General features: G+C 48.0%; 1 protein-coding gene across 8 annotated transcripts in view; it reads left to right on the top strand.

Moving 5' to 3' along the window:
- The window catches only part of plxna2 (plexin A2), a 374,997-nt gene that overhangs the window by 164,865 nt on the left and 190,903 nt on the right, over window positions 1-19,229 (top strand). For all 8 annotated transcript variants that reach the window (XM_069942307.1, XM_069942304.1, XM_069942308.1 and 5 more), the window contains exon 6: window positions 4,112-4,246. In XM_069942307.1, coding sequence (XP_069798408.1) covers window positions 4,112-4,246 — 135 coding nt within the window. The remainder of the gene's footprint in view (window positions 1-4,111; window positions 4,247-19,229) is intronic.

The following is a 19,229-nucleotide window of genomic DNA, read 5'->3' as shown; positions in this document are numbered from 1 at the left end:
TAGAAAACCTGGGCTGCCAGGTATCTGTCCACGTCTTATAAACATCGCAGCTGTCCTTGCATGTACCATTTTGCTTACTCGTTCTATGCTCCCCCCACCTTCTTGTGCTTGGGAATGCCACCAACGCTGGGGGAACAAGGGTTGGGAGTGACTGAACCACCCTGAACTGATTCCATTCCTTGACCCAGCGCGTGAGCTATGGGTCGAGAGAAAAAGGGAAGGAAGCCTGTAGGGGGTTGGCACTGCAATCGGAGCGAGTTGATGTCTAGAAAAGGGTGAAGAGCAACAGGGGAGTGGGACTGGGTTGCTGGCAGTCTGGGGGGTTGGTGTTATGTTGAGTGATCTGTGCAGCAGAGAGGGTTGGACCATGGCAGATAAAAGTAGTGATTTTTCCAGAGCTGCCCCACCTGCACATCATGACCCCAAACTTACCTTTGAACTCTCTGCAGACAGTTGTAGAGTTCTACAGCTCACACACAGGCCCATCGGCAAACCTGTCCATGCTAACCCGTATCACTCGAATCCTTCACACAGGCCCATCGGCAAACCTGTCCGTGCTAACCCGTATCACTCGAATCCTTCACACAGGCCCATCGGCAAACCTGTCCGTGCTAACCCGTATCACTCGAATCCTTCACACAGGCCCATCGGCAAACCTGTCCGTGCTAACCCATATCACTCGAATCCTTCACACAGGCCCATCGGCAAACCTGTCCATGCTAACCCATATCACTCGAATCCTATCATCCTTGCACCTGCCCAAATGTCTTTTAGACGTGGTTGTCCTCACCTCCGTCCTTCCACGTCCCCACCCCCCTCTGTGTGAATAAGGTGCCCCTCAGGTCTCTTTTAAATTTTCCCCTCTCACTTTCACTCTCAACCCTCTAGTTTCAGATTCCTTCCCACCCCGCAATGAAATGTCAGTGGCTAGTTACCTTATGTCTGCCCCCCCCTCAGCCTCCTTCACTGCAGGGAGGGAAGTCCAGCCTCTTCCTAATAATCAGCCCTGGGAGCATCGCTACAGAGATGAAGCATCGGATCTCTGCCACACTCTGTCACTTCAGTGGAGCGTGACCCCAGGAGGTCTCGGCAAGACTTGCTTGTGTTCTGTATATTGCAAAATCAATAAAGATCTCATTTTGATGAAATTTTTAATTGACGCCCTTTATGAAATTGGTTGAAATTTCTTGTTGAACTTTAGTTACTAATAAAGGTTTGACTGAGTTAACGGATTCCCAGGTTGATGGTTGTCAGGCGTTTAATATTGCTTGTAATTAATTTTAATTCATATATTCCTGGCATTAATCTGATTGAAGAAACTTGACTGACAGCAGGTCTGCAGCGAGCAAATGACTGCACTTAGTGGGGCCACGACTCCCCTCCGGTTCTTCACCAGAGAGAGCTGTATCCCCCGCCCCCGCCTTAACGCCCCCGCATTAATGCCCCCACCTTTACGACTGCTCTCAGTGGGGCTGCTACTCCCCACTGATACTCCACCAGAGTGAGGGCTGTAACCTCCCAACCCTGCCTTAACGCCCCCCCCCCCGCCTTAACGCATCCCACCTTAACACGTCCCAACTTAACGCTCCCCCAACCATAACGTTCACCCCACATCTCCCCCTATCCTAATTATAAACCCTCCACATTTAAAATTAAGTAAAATTAAAGGAAATATAAGTGGGGGGGCAGAGACACAGTGATGTGGGGGGGGAAGAGGGAGGACGTAGGGACACAGTGATGGGGGAGAGAGAGGACGCAGAGATACAGTGATGGGGGGGAGAGGGAGGACGTAGAGACACAGTGATGGGGGAGAGGGAGGACGAAGGGACACAGTGATGGGGGAGAGGGTGGAGGTAGGGACACAGTGATGTGGAGGGAGAGGGAGCACGTAGGGACACAGTGATGGGGTGGGGAGAGGGAGCACGCAGGGACACAGTGATGGGGGAGAGGGAGGAGGTAGGGACAAAGTGATGGGGAGGAGGACGAAGGGACACAGTGATGGGGAGGAGGACGTAGGGACACAGTGATGAGGGGAGAGGGAGGACGTAGGGACGCAGTGATGGGGAGGAGTATGAAGGAACAGTGATGGGGAAGAGGGAGGACCTAGAGACACAGTGATGGGGGGATAGGACGTAGGGACACAGTGATGGGGGGGGGAGGGAGAATGTAGGGACACAGTGATGTGGTGGAGAGGGAGGACGTTGGGACACAGTGATGGGGAGGAGGACGAAGGGACACAGTGATGGGGAGGAGGACGTAGGGACACAGTGATGGGGGGAGAGGGAGGACGTAGGGACACAGTGATGGGGAGGAGGACGTAGGGACACAGTGATGGGGGGAGAGGGAGGACGTTGGGACACAGTGATGGGGAGGAGGACGAAGGGACACAGTGATGGGGAGGAGGACGTAGGGACACAGTGATGGGGGGAGAGGGAGGACTTAGGGACACTATGATGGGGTAGATGGAGGACGTGGGGACACAGTGATGTGGCGGGAGAGGGTGGACGTATGGACACAGTGATGGGGGGGAGAGGTAGGATGTAGGGACACAGTGATGGGGAGAGGGAGGATGCAGGGACACAGTGATGGGGGAGAGGGAGGAGGTAGGGACACAGTGATGGGGAGGAGGACGAAGGGATACAATGATGGGTTGGAGGACGTAGGGACACAGTGATGGGGGGAGAGGGAGGACGTAGGGACGCAGTGATGGGGAGGAGTATGAAGGAACAGTGATGGGTGAGAGGGAGAACCTAGAGACACAGTGATGAGGGGATAGGGAGGACGTAGGGACACAGTGATGGTGGGGAGAGGGAGGACGTAGGGACACAGTGATGGGGGGAGAGGGAGGACGTAGGGACACAGTGATTGGGGAGAGGGAGGACGTAGGGACACAGTGATGGGGTGGGGAGAGGGAGCACGCAGGGACACAGTGATGGGGGAGAGGGAGGAGGTAGGGACAAAGTGATGAGGGGAGAGGGAGGACGTAGGGATGCAGTGATGGGGAGGAGTATGAAGGAACAGTGATGGGGGAGAGGGAGGACCTAGAGACACAGTGATGGGGGGGGATAGGGAGGACGTAGGGACACAGTGATGGGGGGGGAGAGGGAGGATGTAGGGACACAGTGATGTGGTGGAGAGGGAGGACGTTGGGACACAGTGATGTGGGGGGAGAGGGAGGACGCAGGGACACAGTGATGGGGGGAGAGGGAGCACATAGGGACACAGTGATGTTGGGGGGAGGGTGGACGTAGGGGCACAGTGATAGCGGAGAGAGGACGCAGAACACAGTGATGGGGGGAGAGGGAGGACCTAGAGACACAGTGATATGGGGGAGATGAAGGATGTAGGGACACAGTGATGGAGGGAGAAGGAGGACGTAGGGACACAGTGATGTGTGGGGAAGATGGAGGACGCAGGGACACAGTGATGGGGGGAGAGGGAGGAAATATGGACACAGTGATATGGACAGAAGGAGGACGTAGGGACACTGTGATGTGGCGGGAGAGGGAGGACGTATGGACAGTGATGTGGGGGGGGCAGAGGAAGGACGCAGGGATACAGTGATACGAGTTTGTTATCAGCAGTGGGCATAGAGCTGGTTATGGTGCATTCACCAGCTGGGTCACAGCGCAACGGCCCCATGGCCAGCATAGCCGAGTGTCCGCAATCTGGTTGACAACAGGAACAATGTGGGAACGTTGGGAGGGAATGAAATTTTCACAGAGAATCCAGCAAAGGATTCTTGAGCAGAAGGGCCTGATTCCATACTGTACAACTCCCATTGTCACACTGAAGTGAGGGGCCGAGGATTCTGGTGGTGTGTGGCCAAGTGGGCGGGGTTCTGAGGGGGTTGGGTCTGACGGGCAGGGTGTCCGAGGGGAAAGGGATTCGGAGGTGGCCCGGGGGGGGGGCTGAGGTTTAGAGGGCCTGGGGTGAGGTGGTCTGCGAGGACCAAGGGGGTGAGTATGAGCAGGAGGATGGTCCAAGGGGCTGAGTCCGAGGGGGCCTGGTGAGGCCTTTGTGGGTTCTGTGGTGTGGTTCTGAGAGGGTCCAAGAGGGCGGAGGTTCTGGTCTGATGCAGTGAATCTGATTTCCGTTTCCTTTTTCTCAGATCCGAGTGGACGGCTCGTTGGGTGGAGGTTCACAGTATGAGACGGTGCAAGTGGTGGGAGATGGCAGTGTGATTCTCCGGGATATGGGCTTCTCCACGGATCTGCAGTATCTGTACATCATGTCTGAGCGACAGGTGAGTGCCAGCATTGCGTACCCAGTCAAGTCAAGTTTATTGGCATCTGATTTTACGTCCATCCCAACCAAACAGTGTTTTCCGGTCCTTGGTGTAAAACGCAGACACACAACTAGACGTCACACACATACAGACACTATGTACGTATATTGGACAAGCAATATAAATACGTATTGTTTCATGAATTTGAGGGTCTTGGAGGGTCAGTGTGGATAGTTCCTTTGGTTGTTCAGCATTCTCACTGCCTGTGGGAAGAAGCTGTTCCTCAGCCTGGTGGGGCTGGGTCTGATCCTCCTGGATCTCTTCCCCAACTGGAGCAGCTGAAGATGCTGTGGGCAGGGTGGAAGGGGTCCTCAATGATTTTGTGTGCTGTCAGAGCTCCTGTAGAAAGTTAAAATGATGGTGGCCGGTAGCCTTGCCTGCTTCAGTCTTCTCAGGAAGTGCAGTCACTGTGGTGCCTTCCTGACAAGTGAGGAGCTGTTGAATGTCCACAATAGGTCACTAACTAATGAATTCCAAGGAACTTGGGGCTTTCCACCCTCTCTACTATAGTAGAGAGGCCAGGTCCTTGCAGCACCCACAGCCAGGTCCCCGTACTGCAGCACCCACGGCCAGGTCCCCACCGCACCCACATTAGCTCCATCCCTCTTGAATGTGGGGATTATTGGTCCTTCAGTGGGAAAATGTAGCAGGAAAATTAATTGGAAGATCTTTTAATATTTTAATTAAAACTCAATTTCTCAAGTGTCAGTTCGGAGTAATTTATTCTTATTTGAAGAAAAGAATCTAAATGTAATCTTCAGCTTCTGGCTGACTGCACGTGATCTAACTGAATGTTCGATTTCTGAGAAATTTGCATGAAAATGAGAAAACCTAATGCCTGATGAATCAGTGAGTGTAAACGCTGTGAGATTGTTTCTCTGCAGCCGACGAGGGAACAGGACATCGCTAGACTGGAAGGAAGGGCCAGCTCTCTGTGACTTGCTGGAAATGAGAGGTTCCCTGGCTGAGATGCCAGGTTGGGCAGTGACTGAATGTGTTAAAGGCTGGCTTCGGTAGAGTTTATAAGGAAAAGTGAAGCAAATGGGGATTGGGCAGAAAGGTGGGCTTGAAACAGAAATTTTGGTGGAGCCAGTTCAAAGATCATGCAGCTCAGCCATGTGTTCAAGGCCCCTTCACTCTGCTCCAGGTCTGGGGGCCCTTCGCTCCATTCCTGGTCTGGGGGCCCTTCGCTCTGTTTCAGGACCGGGGGCCTTTCGCTCCCTTCCAAGTCCGGGGGCCTTTCGCTCCGTTCCAGGTCCGGGGGCTAGGTAGTTCTGTCCAATGTTGAACCATCAGGTCATTTTGGCCAATATTCACCGGTGCATTTTGCTGTCTGATGTCTGAAAATTTCTCCTGACGCCCACAAAATGTGTTGATGTGTTGGGTACCCACTGAGGTGAACGCTCTTGCAAAGCCCCGCCAATGAGAATAGAATAGTTCTGTGAAATTCAGTTGATGAAGATCACTGCAGACACTTTGAACTGTTTTATATTGGGAGTTGGATTTCCCAGACGAGTCGTACAGAGTTCAACTGCACAGAAACTGCCCTTTTGCACATCTTCAGCTTGCTGACAATGGTCGTCCCATTTGCCTGTGTTTGGTGAATCACCCATTGAACCTTTCCTACCTGTTACCACCTCAACCACTTCCTCTGGCAGCTCCTTCCACAAATCCACCGCCCCTCTGTGTGAAGAAGGTGCCCCTTGTGTTCCTTTTAAATCATTCTCCTCTCACCTTAAATCTAGGCCGTCTACACTGAGACTCCCATCCCCTGGGATAAAGACTGACTATTCACCTCATCTGTGTCCCTCACTGTTTTAGAGAGCTCTTTAATGTGTCAGAAGAAAATACAAGTTGGGGTAGCACGGTTAGTGTCACGGTTCACCCACCCCCATAACAGCACCATTGACCTGGGTTCGAATCCTGCACTGCCTGGAAGGAGTTTCTACATCCTCCCTGTGTCTGGGTGGGTTTCCTCCCACCTTTCAAAATATATGGGGGTTGCACCCATTATTGTGGTATTTGGGTGACGCAACTGTGGGCCAAGGGGGCACATTACCACACCAGCACCACCAGGCCAAGGAACAGCTTCTTCCCAGAGGCAATGAGAATGTTCAGCACCCAAAAGAACTCCTTATGCTGACTGTCCGAGACTCTTGTGAGCACTAAAAACAAATGCATTTCTTTATTTTTATAGATAAAATACTTGTTTGCCTGTATTTGTGTGTTATGTCTGGGTGTGTGTCTGTGTGTTTTGCACCGAGGACTGGGGAACGCTGTTTTGTCGGGTTGTACTTGTACAATTAGGTGACAATAAACTTCACTGTATGTCTAACCAAATATTGAAAACAAACAGTACTGGAAGAACTTTGTTGTTCTGAATTAAACCTTTGTTCCGCCAGCTTGTTACAACAATATCTCCAGCACAATTACTGAGCTGTACATTTCTTTATCTCCCTGAATTAGCTGCAATACTTGGCCAATCTGGTGCTGAAGGTGCCAGCTGGGGCAGGTGAGATGTGGCTCACTCTCTGTGAGATCTGTGATCTATAGCCCACACTGTGCTCGGGGACGGTTACATTGATGTCAGGGAAAACACACAAGGACTTTTATAAAACAGGCAAACTAAAACCTGGACATTTTACTTTACAGCCATTTTGCAATAGTGATTAACTGTCTCTGAAATCACTGTTACCAAGGAAAATGTTCCATTATTGTTATATTTAGAATGTAACATACACAAAATTCTAACTTTTTGTTCACCGTAAGGCAGGCAGAGAGTGGCCACTTTGTCCAGTGCCCCTCACAGAAACCTATAACTATATAGCCATTCACAGCACAGAAACAGGCCATTTTGGCCCGTATAGTCCATTCCGACCATCTTCTCCCACCTCGTCCCACTGACCCGCATTCAGCCTATAACCCTCCACACCTCTCCTATCCGTAAGCCTATCTCGCTTCTACCACTACTCCCGGAAGTTCATTCCATATCCCCACCACCTTCTGCGTGAAGAAATTCCCCCCTCACGTTTCCCCTAAACTTTTATCCTTTTACTCTCAATCCATGCCCTCAATCTCAATGGAGAAAACCTGTCCACATTGACTCTTTCCTTCCCCCTTATAATTTTGAACACTTCAATCAAACCTACAGCTCCTGGTGTTTCCAGGTGATCTCCCCTCCAAGTACTGGCCAGGCCTGAGTCTGCTTAGCTTCTCAGATTAGACAATCCTGGGTGTATTCAGGCTATTGAGCTTCTAAGCTATTAGATGGCTAGGAATGGCAGTGAATATTGACTGTCCAGATCTGGGAAAATGAACAAATAAAATGTAGTTGGATTGGACATCTGATTGGGTTAGGCAACTGACGATCAGCATTTAACTGCATTAATTGTGAAAAGGAAAAAGTCCTTTGAAATCTCTAAGCAAGGACTTGCTCCACCCAAGACTGTACATGGCTCAGGCTACCACACACACCCTCTTCCCTGAGGACATCAGGTCAGCAGCACCTACAGTGACTCAAGAATCACCCAAAGTGCTGAGCCCTTGATGTGGGACAACCAGGAAGAGCTCTCATTTCGGTGAGATTTTGAATGTTCCCCTGAGGAAATTCAGCAAGTCACCTGCATCCCTCAGCCACTTCTACAGTTGCACCGTGGAAACCATCCTGTATGGGTACATTGCTGTGAGGAGACGGAAAATGCTCTGCCCAAGACAGCAGGAAACTAGAAAGAGCTATGTGTGGCTCAGACCCCCAGACACATCCCTCCCCTCCATCGACCCCATCTACACCTCCCACTCCCTTGATAAAGCACCCAACATATTAAAAGATTCAAGATTCCTTTCTTGCCATGTCATCCTGGCCACAGCCTCATCACACCTCTCCCATCAGGAAGAAGAGTCATGAGAGTGGGAGGATAGCTTCCTTCCTGCTGTTCTCAGGTTCCTGAATGAACCCCAGTTGAGGTGAACATGAAGCCTGCAGATGCTACGGTCGAGTGCAATACACAGAAGTGCTGGAGAAACTCAGCAGGTCTTGGAAAATACAAAACGGTTCATGTTTCGGGCCTGAACCCTTCTTCAGGAGTGCCAAAAGTCATGCAGACGCCCCAGTGAAAAGGTGTGGAGGGAGGGGAAATGGGAGAAGTACAGTTTAACAGGTAATAGGGGATACAAATGATATAAATTTGTCTTTACTCTGGACCATTTATACCTCTTTGTATACTCCAGTAAGAGTATATGTGATGTCTACTGGACTGCTCACTGAACAATCTCATTCACTGCATTTTCAGTATTTCAATATGTTACAATAAACTTGAACTAGTAACTAGTACACATAAGGATAGATTTCAAATGAGGGTAAAGGCACCTTCCTCACAGAGGCTGATGGGTATGTGGAATGAGCCGTCAGAAGTGGGAGAGGTAGGGCAATCACTGTTTAAGAAGGATTCGGACATGTACGTGGAAAAGAAAGGACCAGATGGGCCAATGGGACTAGCTCACATAGATACCTTGGTCAGCAGGGAGGCCTCTGTATAACTCTATGGCTGAGATGTTAAATTGAAGTTTGCCTGCTTGGGTCCCTTGTGTCACTGGCAGAGCTGATCTCTCACCAGTTAGCGTGGAGGGGCTGGCTGTATTACAACTGCACATTGGAAGCTGTTAGGATGTGTAGAAGAATGGGGGAGGGCTTGTACATGAATCGCAGAAGGATGGTTTGCAGGTGCAGCCGGCTATCAAGAAGACAAATGTTGGGCTTCATTGCTGGAAGGATTGAATTTAGAAGCAGACATGTTATGCTGCATCTGTACAAGGTCGTGGTGAGGCCACATCTGGAGAAGTGCGTGCAGTTCTGGTCTCCTGACTTGAGAAAGGCTTTGGAGGCGGTGCAGAGGAGGTTCACCAGGTTGATTCCAGAGAGGAGAGGGTTGGCCTATAAGGTGAGTTTGAGTCATCTAGGAGTGTACTCGCTGGAATTTAGGAGAGAGGATCTATAGAAATATATAAAATTATGAAAGGCATAGATCAGATAGAGGTCGGTAAGTTGCTTCCATTGGTGGGGAGACCAGAACTAGGGGACAGAGCCTCAAGAGTCAGGGTCGTAGATTTAGGACGGAGATGAGGAGGAACTGCTTTCCCCAGAAGGCAGTGAATCTGTGGATCTGCCCATTGAAGCAGTGGAGGCGACCTCAGTAAATATATTTGAGACAAGGTTGGATAGATTTCTATATAGTTGGGGAATTAAGGGATACGGGGTGGGGGGGAGGTAATGAGCTGATCATCAGATCAGCCGTGATCTCATTGAATGGTGGAGCAGGCTCGACAGGCCAGACGGCCAACTCCTGCTCCTTTTTCTCATGTTCTTATGTGAATGGGTCTTGAGGAAATGCAGTTGTGCCATTAATGAATGATGCTCTTGAAGCCCACTCAGCCTGACTTGCTTTCTTGCAAAAGCCTTTAGGTGGAGTGCTTGGGAGAAGGTGCAGAGGAGTTTGAGCAAGTTCCTTGTGGAGTTGATGGTGAAGGAAGGTACTTCGACAACCACTGCCAGGGTTATCTGAGCTGAGGTTTAATTACACAGGACATTAGAGGTATGAACATACAGTTCGTACCATAAAAATCAATTACTTGCGTTAACTGGTTTGGAATTCAACCTGATGCTGACTCGGTTACCAGCAGAAGTGGATTGTGTGTGTTAAGGATGATCTGGTTTCATGGAAGCTGGAATCTCTAGCAGTGTCACATTCTCCTGATTGTCAGCTTATGAAAATGGAAAGAATTATTCTTTTGCACAAAAAGAAATCCAGGGTAGAAAAGTGCATGAGGGTTATGGCTGAAACTAATGGAAAAATCAAACAATGCAGCTTTCACCAGATCATCGTTTGTTGTAGAAGAGTCCTCATTTCAGTAAAACCACATCAGAACAGACTAACGGAACTGTTGTGGCCAATTACAAACTTAAACACGTGAAAAACAAACTGTCAGCATCCGATGTTTTAGCCAGAAGTGTGACAATGCGATCACTTCCTTTAGAGCTGATGCGGTGGTTATGTTAGAAAGATCTTAAGTGAAAATTTTGTGAATGTGTTTACGGTGGAGTGGGACTAGCAGGTGTGTGAGGCAACTAAAGATAGCCCAGGATACAGCTGCATTCGTAGTGAAGAGGTATGGTTAAGTTTCTGAGTCCAGACCAGGTTAATCCCAGAACATTGTGGCAGGAAGGGAATTGTTGGGTCCTGAACAGGCATTTTTAACAACACTGGGGACAGCAGAATGGTAAATGTGATTCTGTTGTTTCAAAAGGGTTGCAGTGATAATCCAGGGAACTCCAGACCTGTTAGTCTGATGTCAGTGGGAGGGAAAGTGCTGGAGAGGATTCCGAAAGATAGAATCAATCAACGTTTGACTGGCAGGGGAAATTAAAGGGAACCAATGTTGTTGAATTGTGCGTGGGAAATTGTGTCTCATGAACTTGATAGAATTTATTCAAGAGGTGACATAGAGGGTAGATGAGAGCAAAGCAGTTGATGGTATTGATAAGGATTTTAGTAAAATGTTTGATAAGGTCCCGCATGGTAGATTGATATAGATTGGGTGCACAGGACAGGGGATCAACTGGATGAAAAATTGGCTCGTTGAGAGGAGCCAGAGAGTGGATTTAGAGGACAGTGGTTCAGACTGGAGAGCCATTACCAGTCGAGGGTCTCGGGGTTTAGTATGAAAACTCTTCCTTTTGATAATAGACATGAATGATTTGGACAAGGATATCAGTGGCAAGATGAGTAAGTTTGGATTCAGAATTCGCTTGCAGGGAGCAGATGTGGACGGAATGTATTCTGCCTCGATGTCAACGACCAGCGGAGTTGCACAGGGTCTGGGACCCCTGCTCATTGTGATTTTTATGGATCACCTGGACGAGGAAGTAGAGGGGTAGATCAGTAAGTTTTCAGATGATCTGAAGATTGGAAGAGTTGTGGATAGTGTAGAAGGTTGTTGTAGGCTACAACAGGATGTAGAATTGGGCAGAAATGTGACAGATGGAGTTCAATCGACATAAGTGTGAGGTGATGCATTTTGGAAGATCAAACTTGAAGGCTGAGCACAGGCTTAATGGCAGGATTCTTAGCAGTGTGGCTGAACAGAGGGATTTGGGGCCCAAAGCCATAATCTCTCACGGTTGACGCACAGGTAGATAGGGTGGTTAAGAGGCTTATGGTGGTGCTGGGGTTTATTAGTTGAGGATTGAGTTCAAGGTTTGAGAGGTAATGTAGCAGCGCGATAAAACTCTAGTGAGGCCACATTGAGAATATTGTGTTCAGTTCTGGTCTCCTCATACAGGAAGATATGGAAGCTTTGGAAAGTATGCAGAGATTTCCCAGGATGTTGTCTGGATTGTTCAGGGGTGACATAAGTGGTAAGTTTTTTTACGCACAGGGTAGTGGGTACCTGGAATGCATTGCTGGTGGTGGAGGCTGGTACATTAGGGACATTGAAAAGACTCTTAGACTTGCACATAAATGCAAGAAAGCTAGAAGGTTATGGGTGTGACACAGGGAAGGTTTATTGAGTCAATTGATAGAGGTCAGCACAACATCATGTGCGAAAGTGCATGAACTGTTCGACCTTCCACGACGACTCAGAAATGTGCTCTACAGGGGATTGTGAAGAAGGTGACCTGGGTTTTACAATGGGATCTAGACCAGATGGGGAACTGGCCAAAGACAGATGCAGTTCAGCTGGGAGAAGTGTGGGGTGCTGAATTTGGGTAAATCAAACCAGAGCAGGACTTGTTCTGTTTACGGCAATGACCCAGTGAGTGTTATGGAGCCGGGGGATCTGGGGGTGCAGGAAGATCACTTGTTACAGAGGGCAGCGCAGGTAGACAGGGCGGTGAAGAGAGTGTTTGGGACACTTGCCTTCATCGCTCAGGGCAGTGAATACAAGTGTTGGGATGCAGCATTATGCCAGATGTGGGTGAGACCACACTTGGAATATTGTGTGTAGTTTTGGTCATTGAGCTATGGGAAAGTTGGTAAGGGGATGGAAGAGGTTTGCAAAGTTTTTGCCAGGATGAAGGAAGTTTTATTGTGAAAGACTGGAAAAATAGGCCTGTTTTGCTCAGTGTGTAGGAGATCTTATTAAGGTTTTCGAATCATGAGGGGCTAGAAAGGGTGAATAGTGATGGTGTGTTTCTGAGTGTGGAGATCTAAGATGAGAGGCCATAAGGTAAGGGGGCAGTTCTTCACTCAGAGGGTGGTGGTCATGTGCAATGAATTGCCAGATTTTCAGATTTATTGTCAGAATAGAGACTTGACATCACATAGAACCCTGAGATTCTATTTTCCTGCGGCCACAGCAGAATTACCACTCATTGGTAGTGCAAAAAATACCTTGTTCACAGCGTAAACAAACAAAGAACTGTAAGCAAACTGTGCAATACAGAGAGAACAAAAAGAAAATCAATAAAGTCCACAAGTCAGAGTCCGTAAATGAGTCCCTGATTTGAGTTTGTTGTTGAGGAGTCTAATGGCGGAAGGGGAGCAGCTGTTCCTGAACCTGGTGGTGCGAGTCTTGTGGCACCGAGACCTCTTTCCTGATGGCAGCAGCGAGAACAGAGCGTGTGCTGGGTGGTTTGGATCCTTGATGATTGCTGCTGTTCTCCAACGGTAGCATTCCCTATAGATGTTCTCAGTGGTGGGGAGGGTTTTGTCTGTGATGTCCTGGGCTGTGACCACTACCTTTTGGAGGGATTTACACTCAGGTATTGGTGTCTGTAGAAATTTGCCAGGGTTTCCGATATCATCCAAACCTCTGCAAACTCCTGAGGAAGTAGAGGTGCTGCCATCAGAGTGAAGGAGGCAGGGATGTTAGCTTTCTTCAAGAAGTTGATGGATGGGGTGGAGGAGGGGGGAATTGGAGGGGATTCAATCAGGAGGGCATGCTGTTTGGCACAGACAACCGGTTTCCATTCTGCAACACCGTGCATCTCTCTGTGGAGCTGCTCATTCACCAGCCACAGGATTCTCCAAAGAGTGAGGCGTTTACCTGTTACATGAGAGGTGGTCTCACCACAGGGATGGAGTCTGGCCAGAACGTGCTTCCCACCACGGAAAACCTCCGCTCAGTTTGCAACCTCTGCATCAGCAATTCTACCTGACACTGCATCCACTGGTCAAAGGTGTTTGCCATGAAGATCAAGTAATAAGAATCATTTTAAACCGTAACTCTCCTGTTTGTGAGGTAAGAGAGAAGGGTTTTGTGGCAGAAAGCTGGTGGATGGAAACATTAAAGGGTGCGAGCCTACCCCTTCCCCTGGACTCAGAATTTGGGACCATCCCAACAGTAGAATGTGGACCAGCCAGTTTCAGCTTGCTCACAGAAGGGAAGATAATGTTTGAATGAAGGGTAATTGCTGTGGAGTCATGAATGTCTTGAATCTGGAGCTGGATCCACCCCACTGAATTCATCATAGAACATTGTAGAACAGCCCTTCTAGTTTGTGCTGAACCATTTTCTGCCTAGTCCCACTAACCTGCATCCAGTCCATATCCCTCTATACCCCTCCTATCCACGTACCTGTCCAAATTCTTCTTGAATGTGAAAATTGAGCCCTCATTCACCATCTCAGCTGGCAGCTCATTCCACACTCCCACCACTCTCTGTGTGAAGAAGTTACCCCCTAAACTTTTCCCCTTTCACCCTTAACCCACATCCTCTGGTTTTTAATCTCACCGACTCTCAGTGGAAAAAGCCTGTTTGCATTTACTCTGTAGATCCCCCTCATAATTTTAAATACCTCGATCAAATCTCCCCTCATTCTTCTACACCCCAAAAAATAAAATCTAACCAGTTTAACTATTCCCTATAACTCATTTCCTGAAGTCCAGGCAACATCTGAGTAAATCTCTGTACCCTTTCAATTTTATTGATATTTTTCCTGTAAGTCAGTGACCAAAACTGCACACAATGCTCCATATTTGGCCTCACCAACTTCTTATATAACTTTACCATCAGTTGGAGGGACCTGCAGGATCAGGATGTTATGGAAGGCTAAATGGAGGGCAGGCCGTGATCACAAAAGAACTATATAGCCTGATCTCAGGGGTCACAAGACCCTGATGAGGTAGAGAAGGGGGCTAGTTAAAGGATCTACAACCATCTCCATGTTATTGCTGAGGAAAGGTGAGACCAGGCTGACCGGTTCAGGCTCGTGGTATCACTGACTGTAAACAGAAGAAGGACAGCACAGGAGATCCTGTGTGGACTATATGGCCTCTGACCCTGGGGAGGGAGTGTCAGCGACGGGGAGGGGGACACAAGGATGTGGGGTTATTATGGAACCCAGCACGGTGTGTGGCGGAATCACACACATCTGTTGCTGAAGTAAATTATCAGTAATTCAGCATTTCCATCATTTTGATAAACATTCTGCATCAAAAATAAAAACTAAGGAGAAACTGAAGCAGACGTAGCTCAATAAAAGAGGTAATTCTTCCTAACTCTGGGCTGTGTCGTAGATGATGCTTCCTGTCCCCCTCGGACCAGCTGCAGTTGACAAGAGCTTTCTACGCCTGAGAACTGTACAATCCATCAAAGAGTGGCTACTGGCAGTTCGACATCCCTGTGGAGACAGCTGGTCTTTGTAACCATTAGTGTCTACTGCAGCACAGCTTGGGTTATCATAAATTACCTTGTTCCAATCCCTGTGGAACGGGGGGGGGGTGTTCACCCTGTTCTAGCACCCGTGAAATGGGAAGGGGGTGTCCTGTAACGGCATCCATGGAATGCGGGATTCACGCTGTGATCTCGTAGAACATTTACAGATTACAGAGGAGGACGTGCTTGCTGTCTTGAGGCAAATAAAGGTGGATAAATCCCAGGGGCCATACAAGGTGTTCCCTCGGATTTTGAGGCAGTTGAGTGTAGAAATAGCAGTGGTCCTAGCTAGCCGAGGTATTTAAAACAGCCTTTGCCACAGGTATTGGAGTGCAGTTGATGTTGTTCCATTGTTTACGACAGGCTCCAAAAATAATCCACCACATTATCGGTCAGTGAGCCTGACATCAGTTTTGGGCAAGTTACTACAAGGTATCCTGAGAGGCTGGATATGTAAGTAGCAGGGTAAAGAGGGACCACTTTGGTATCATCAACATGGCCTTGTGTGTGGTAAGTCACATCTAACCAGTCTTATAGATTTTGAGGATGTTACCATGAAAGTTGACGAAGCAAAGGCTGTGGATGTTGTCTACGTGGACTTTAGTGAGGCCTTTGACAAGGTCCCATGTGGGAGGTTCGTTCAGAAGGTTCAGACATGGAGATATGTAAACTGGATTTGAAATTGGCTGAATGGGAGAAAACAGAGTGGTAGTGGATGGTTGCTTCTCAGAGTGGGGGTCTGGAGATTAGTGTTGCTTCAGCGATCGGTGCTGGGCCCATTGTTATTTGTCATCTATATCAATGATCTGGATGATAATGTGGTAAATTGGATCAGCAAGTTTGCAGGTGACACTAAGATTAGAAGCGTTGTGGACAGTGAGAAAGGTTTTCAAAGATTGTAGAAGGATCTGGAAAATGGGCTGAAAAATGGCAGATGGAATTTAATGCAGACAAGGGTGAGGTGTTGCATTTTGGAAGGAGAAACCAAGAAAGGACGTACACGGTAAATGGTCGGGCACTGAGGAGAGCAGTAGAACAGAGGGATCTGGGGATACAGATTCATAATTCCCTGAAATTGATGTCACAGGTCGATAGGGTTGAAAAGAGAGCTTTTGGCATATTGGCCTTCATAGAGCAAAGTATTGAGTATGGGAGTTGGGATGTATGTTTAAGTTGTATAAGGCATTGGTGAGGCCAAATTTGAAGTACTTTGCAATTTTGGTCACTTAACTACAGGAAAGATGTCAATGAAATTGAAAGAGTGTAGAAAAAATTTACAAGGATCTTGCTGAGACTTGAGGAGTTGAGTTACAAGGAAAGGTTAAACAGTTTAGGACTTTATTCCCTGGAGCATCAAAGAATGAGGGGAGATTTAATCAAGGTACGCAAAATTAGGGTAAATGCAAGCAGGATTTTCCATTGAGATTGAGTGAGACAAGAACTAGACTTGGGTTAAAGGTAAAAGGTGAAATGTTTAGAGGGAACATTACCAGAAACTTCACTCACAGTGTGGCGAGAGTGTGGAATGATCTACCAGTGGAGGAGATGGATGTTGGCTTAATTTCAGGGTTTGAGAGAAATTGAATATGTACAAGATGGGAGAGGCCTCTATGACTATAGTCCAGGTATTTTGAGGAGATCTGAGGAGTTCTTAGCCCCCCTGCTCTACTCACTTTACACCTACGACTGTGTAGCTCGGTATGACAATAACCCCATCTACAAATTTGCTGACGATACTACGATAGTGGGCTGTACAAAGGAAGGGGATGAGTCAGCTTACAGGAGGGAGATTGAAAACTTGGCTGAATGGTGCCCCAACAACAACCTTGCATTCGATGTCACCAAAACTAAGGAACTGATTGTTGACCAGGAAGGGAAAAACAATCCAGTGATCATTGGGGGATCAGAGGTGGAGAGGGTGAGTAAATTTAAGTTCTTGGGAGTCACTATCTTAGAGGATCTTTCCTGGACCCAACACACCAATGAAGAAAGCACGTCAGCACCTCTACTTCCTCAGGAGTTTGCGGAGGTTTGGTATGACACCAGAAACCCTGGCAAATTTCTACAGAGATGCGGTGGAAAGTGTGCTGACTGGCTACATCACAGTCTGGTATGGGGACACCAATAACCCTGAGTGTAAAGCCCTGCAAAAGGTAGCAGACACAGCCCGGGACATCACAGACAAAACTCTACAATGAACACTGCCGTCAGAGAACAGCAGCGATCATCAAGGATCCACACCCCACCAGCACACGCTCTGTTCTCACTGCTGCCGTCAGGAAAGAGGTATTGGTGCCACAAGACTCACGCCACCAGGTTCAGGACCAGATGTTTCCCCTCCACCATCAGACCCCTCAACAACAAACTCAATCAGGGACTCATTTAAGGTCTCTTAATATTCAACTTTATGATTTATTCATTCTCTCTGTATTGCACAGTCAGTTTGTTTGCATTCATTATCTGTTTACATGTGTACATTATGTACAGATTATTTTTGCACCACCAATAAGTGGTAATTCTGCCTGGCCCGCAGAAAAAAGAATCTCAAGGATGTGTGTGATGTCTGACCGTAAATCTGAAGACATTTTCCCCCATTTTGTCGATAGTAAAATCCAAATCATAGACATAATCCTTGAGACAGGATGGAAACGTACTGTGTAGTTTTATAATCCAGGTGCAGCCCAGCGGGTCGTTCCTCAGCCCAAACTTTTCAGTAGATGGTGAAGAAAAGTGAACACTATTGTTTTACTTCGGCAGCAAGGAATCAAACCTTTCAGGAGTTTTCTTGCCTCTGGTTCTGCAATGGGAACTGGGACTCGCCCTCGATTCTCAACAGGAAGCAATGGGACAATAGAAGAATGAATATTGTGTGCAGTTCATCCTGTTCTCACGTAGTCCCGCCTCGGCACTGTTAGATGTAGGAATGAATGGGTTCCCACCGAGTGGAGTGTGAGTCACTGGTGTGGTGGGAGATTGCAGCTCACTTTCACCTGGTGGGATGTACATGGTTTAAAGGGTCTGCGTTTGTGGATACCCAACAAACTCCTTGGTTTTTCTCCACCATACAGCTGCTTGGTGATTGTAGTTTGAACCCTTGTGGTCCATCCATCTTGTTATAATAGACACGTACACTGGTTCTTGACAAACTCCCAATTTGGAAGGTGATCTGAACGAGTAAATGATTCCAAGCCCATTTTGGACATTTGCAAGTGTTTGTGAAGTTCCTCCCTGCTGATTTTACATGGTTTCGCGGATTTAGCTGTCGAGAGCTCTCGTCCTTCACCAGAGTGCAGTGTGGGTTTCTGTATTTCCACTTTGTGGGTGCGACAGTTGACCTTGCTGTAATGGGCTGTTGGAGGAGGTGGGCTGAACTCCCCTGGGGTGTGAGGAAGTGGTGTTAATGACCCACTCAGCACCACACGCACGTGTGAACACATGACCTGGGGCAGTGGATCAACATCCCTCATCGCTATACAGATGTGGCCAGTCCCTGCTTTGTTGCTGGGCGATTTCCTTCAGACACTTCTCATTAACTCTCTGCTTAGATTTCAGATTTATTGTCAGAGTACATACACCACATCACAAAATAAAGGAACAGAAGTAGGCCATTTGGCCCATCGAGTCTGCTCTGCCACTCCACCCTGAGCAAAACTGTTCTCACATCTAGTTCCAAGTTCTGGCCTTTTCCCCATATCTCTTGATACCCTGACTAATTGGATACCTATCAAGCACCCCTTAAACTCCCCCAGGAATCGGGCCTCCACAGCTGGATGTGGCAACGAATTCTACAAATCCACGACCGTCTGGCTGAAGAAATTTCTCCTCATCTCTGTTTTAAATGGGTCCCTTCTAATTCTGAGACTGTCCCCTCTTGTCCTGGATTCACCCACCAACGGAAACATCTTATTCACATCTACCCTGTCTATACAACCCTGAGATTCTTTTCCTGCGGGCAAGGCAGAAATACCACTTTTTGGTGTTACATAACCTGTACACAAAAAGATATGTACACACATTAAAAAAAGATATGTAAACTACTGACTGTGCAATACAGAGAGAACAAAGAAAATCAATAAAGTGCACATTTAAGAGTCTTTAAATGAGTCCCTGATTGAGTGTCGTTGAGGAGTCTGAGGGTGGAGGGGGAGCAGCTGTTCCTGAACCTGGTGGTGCGAGTCTTGTGGCACCGATCCCTCTTTCCTGATGGCAGCAGCGAGAACAGAACGTGGGCCGGGTGGGGTGGATCCTTGATGTGTTGCAGTCGCATGCTTTCCTTTGTCGGGAGTGC

The sequence above is a fragment of the Narcine bancroftii genome, chromosome 5, assembly GCF_036971445.1.
Source record: "Narcine bancroftii isolate sNarBan1 chromosome 5, sNarBan1.hap1, whole genome shotgun sequence".
NCBI classification, from domain to species: domain Eukaryota; kingdom Metazoa; phylum Chordata; class Chondrichthyes; order Torpediniformes; family Narcinidae; genus Narcine; species Narcine bancroftii.
Note: the sequence above shows the minus strand (reverse complement) of the source record. Positions and strands in the feature narration are given on the sequence as shown.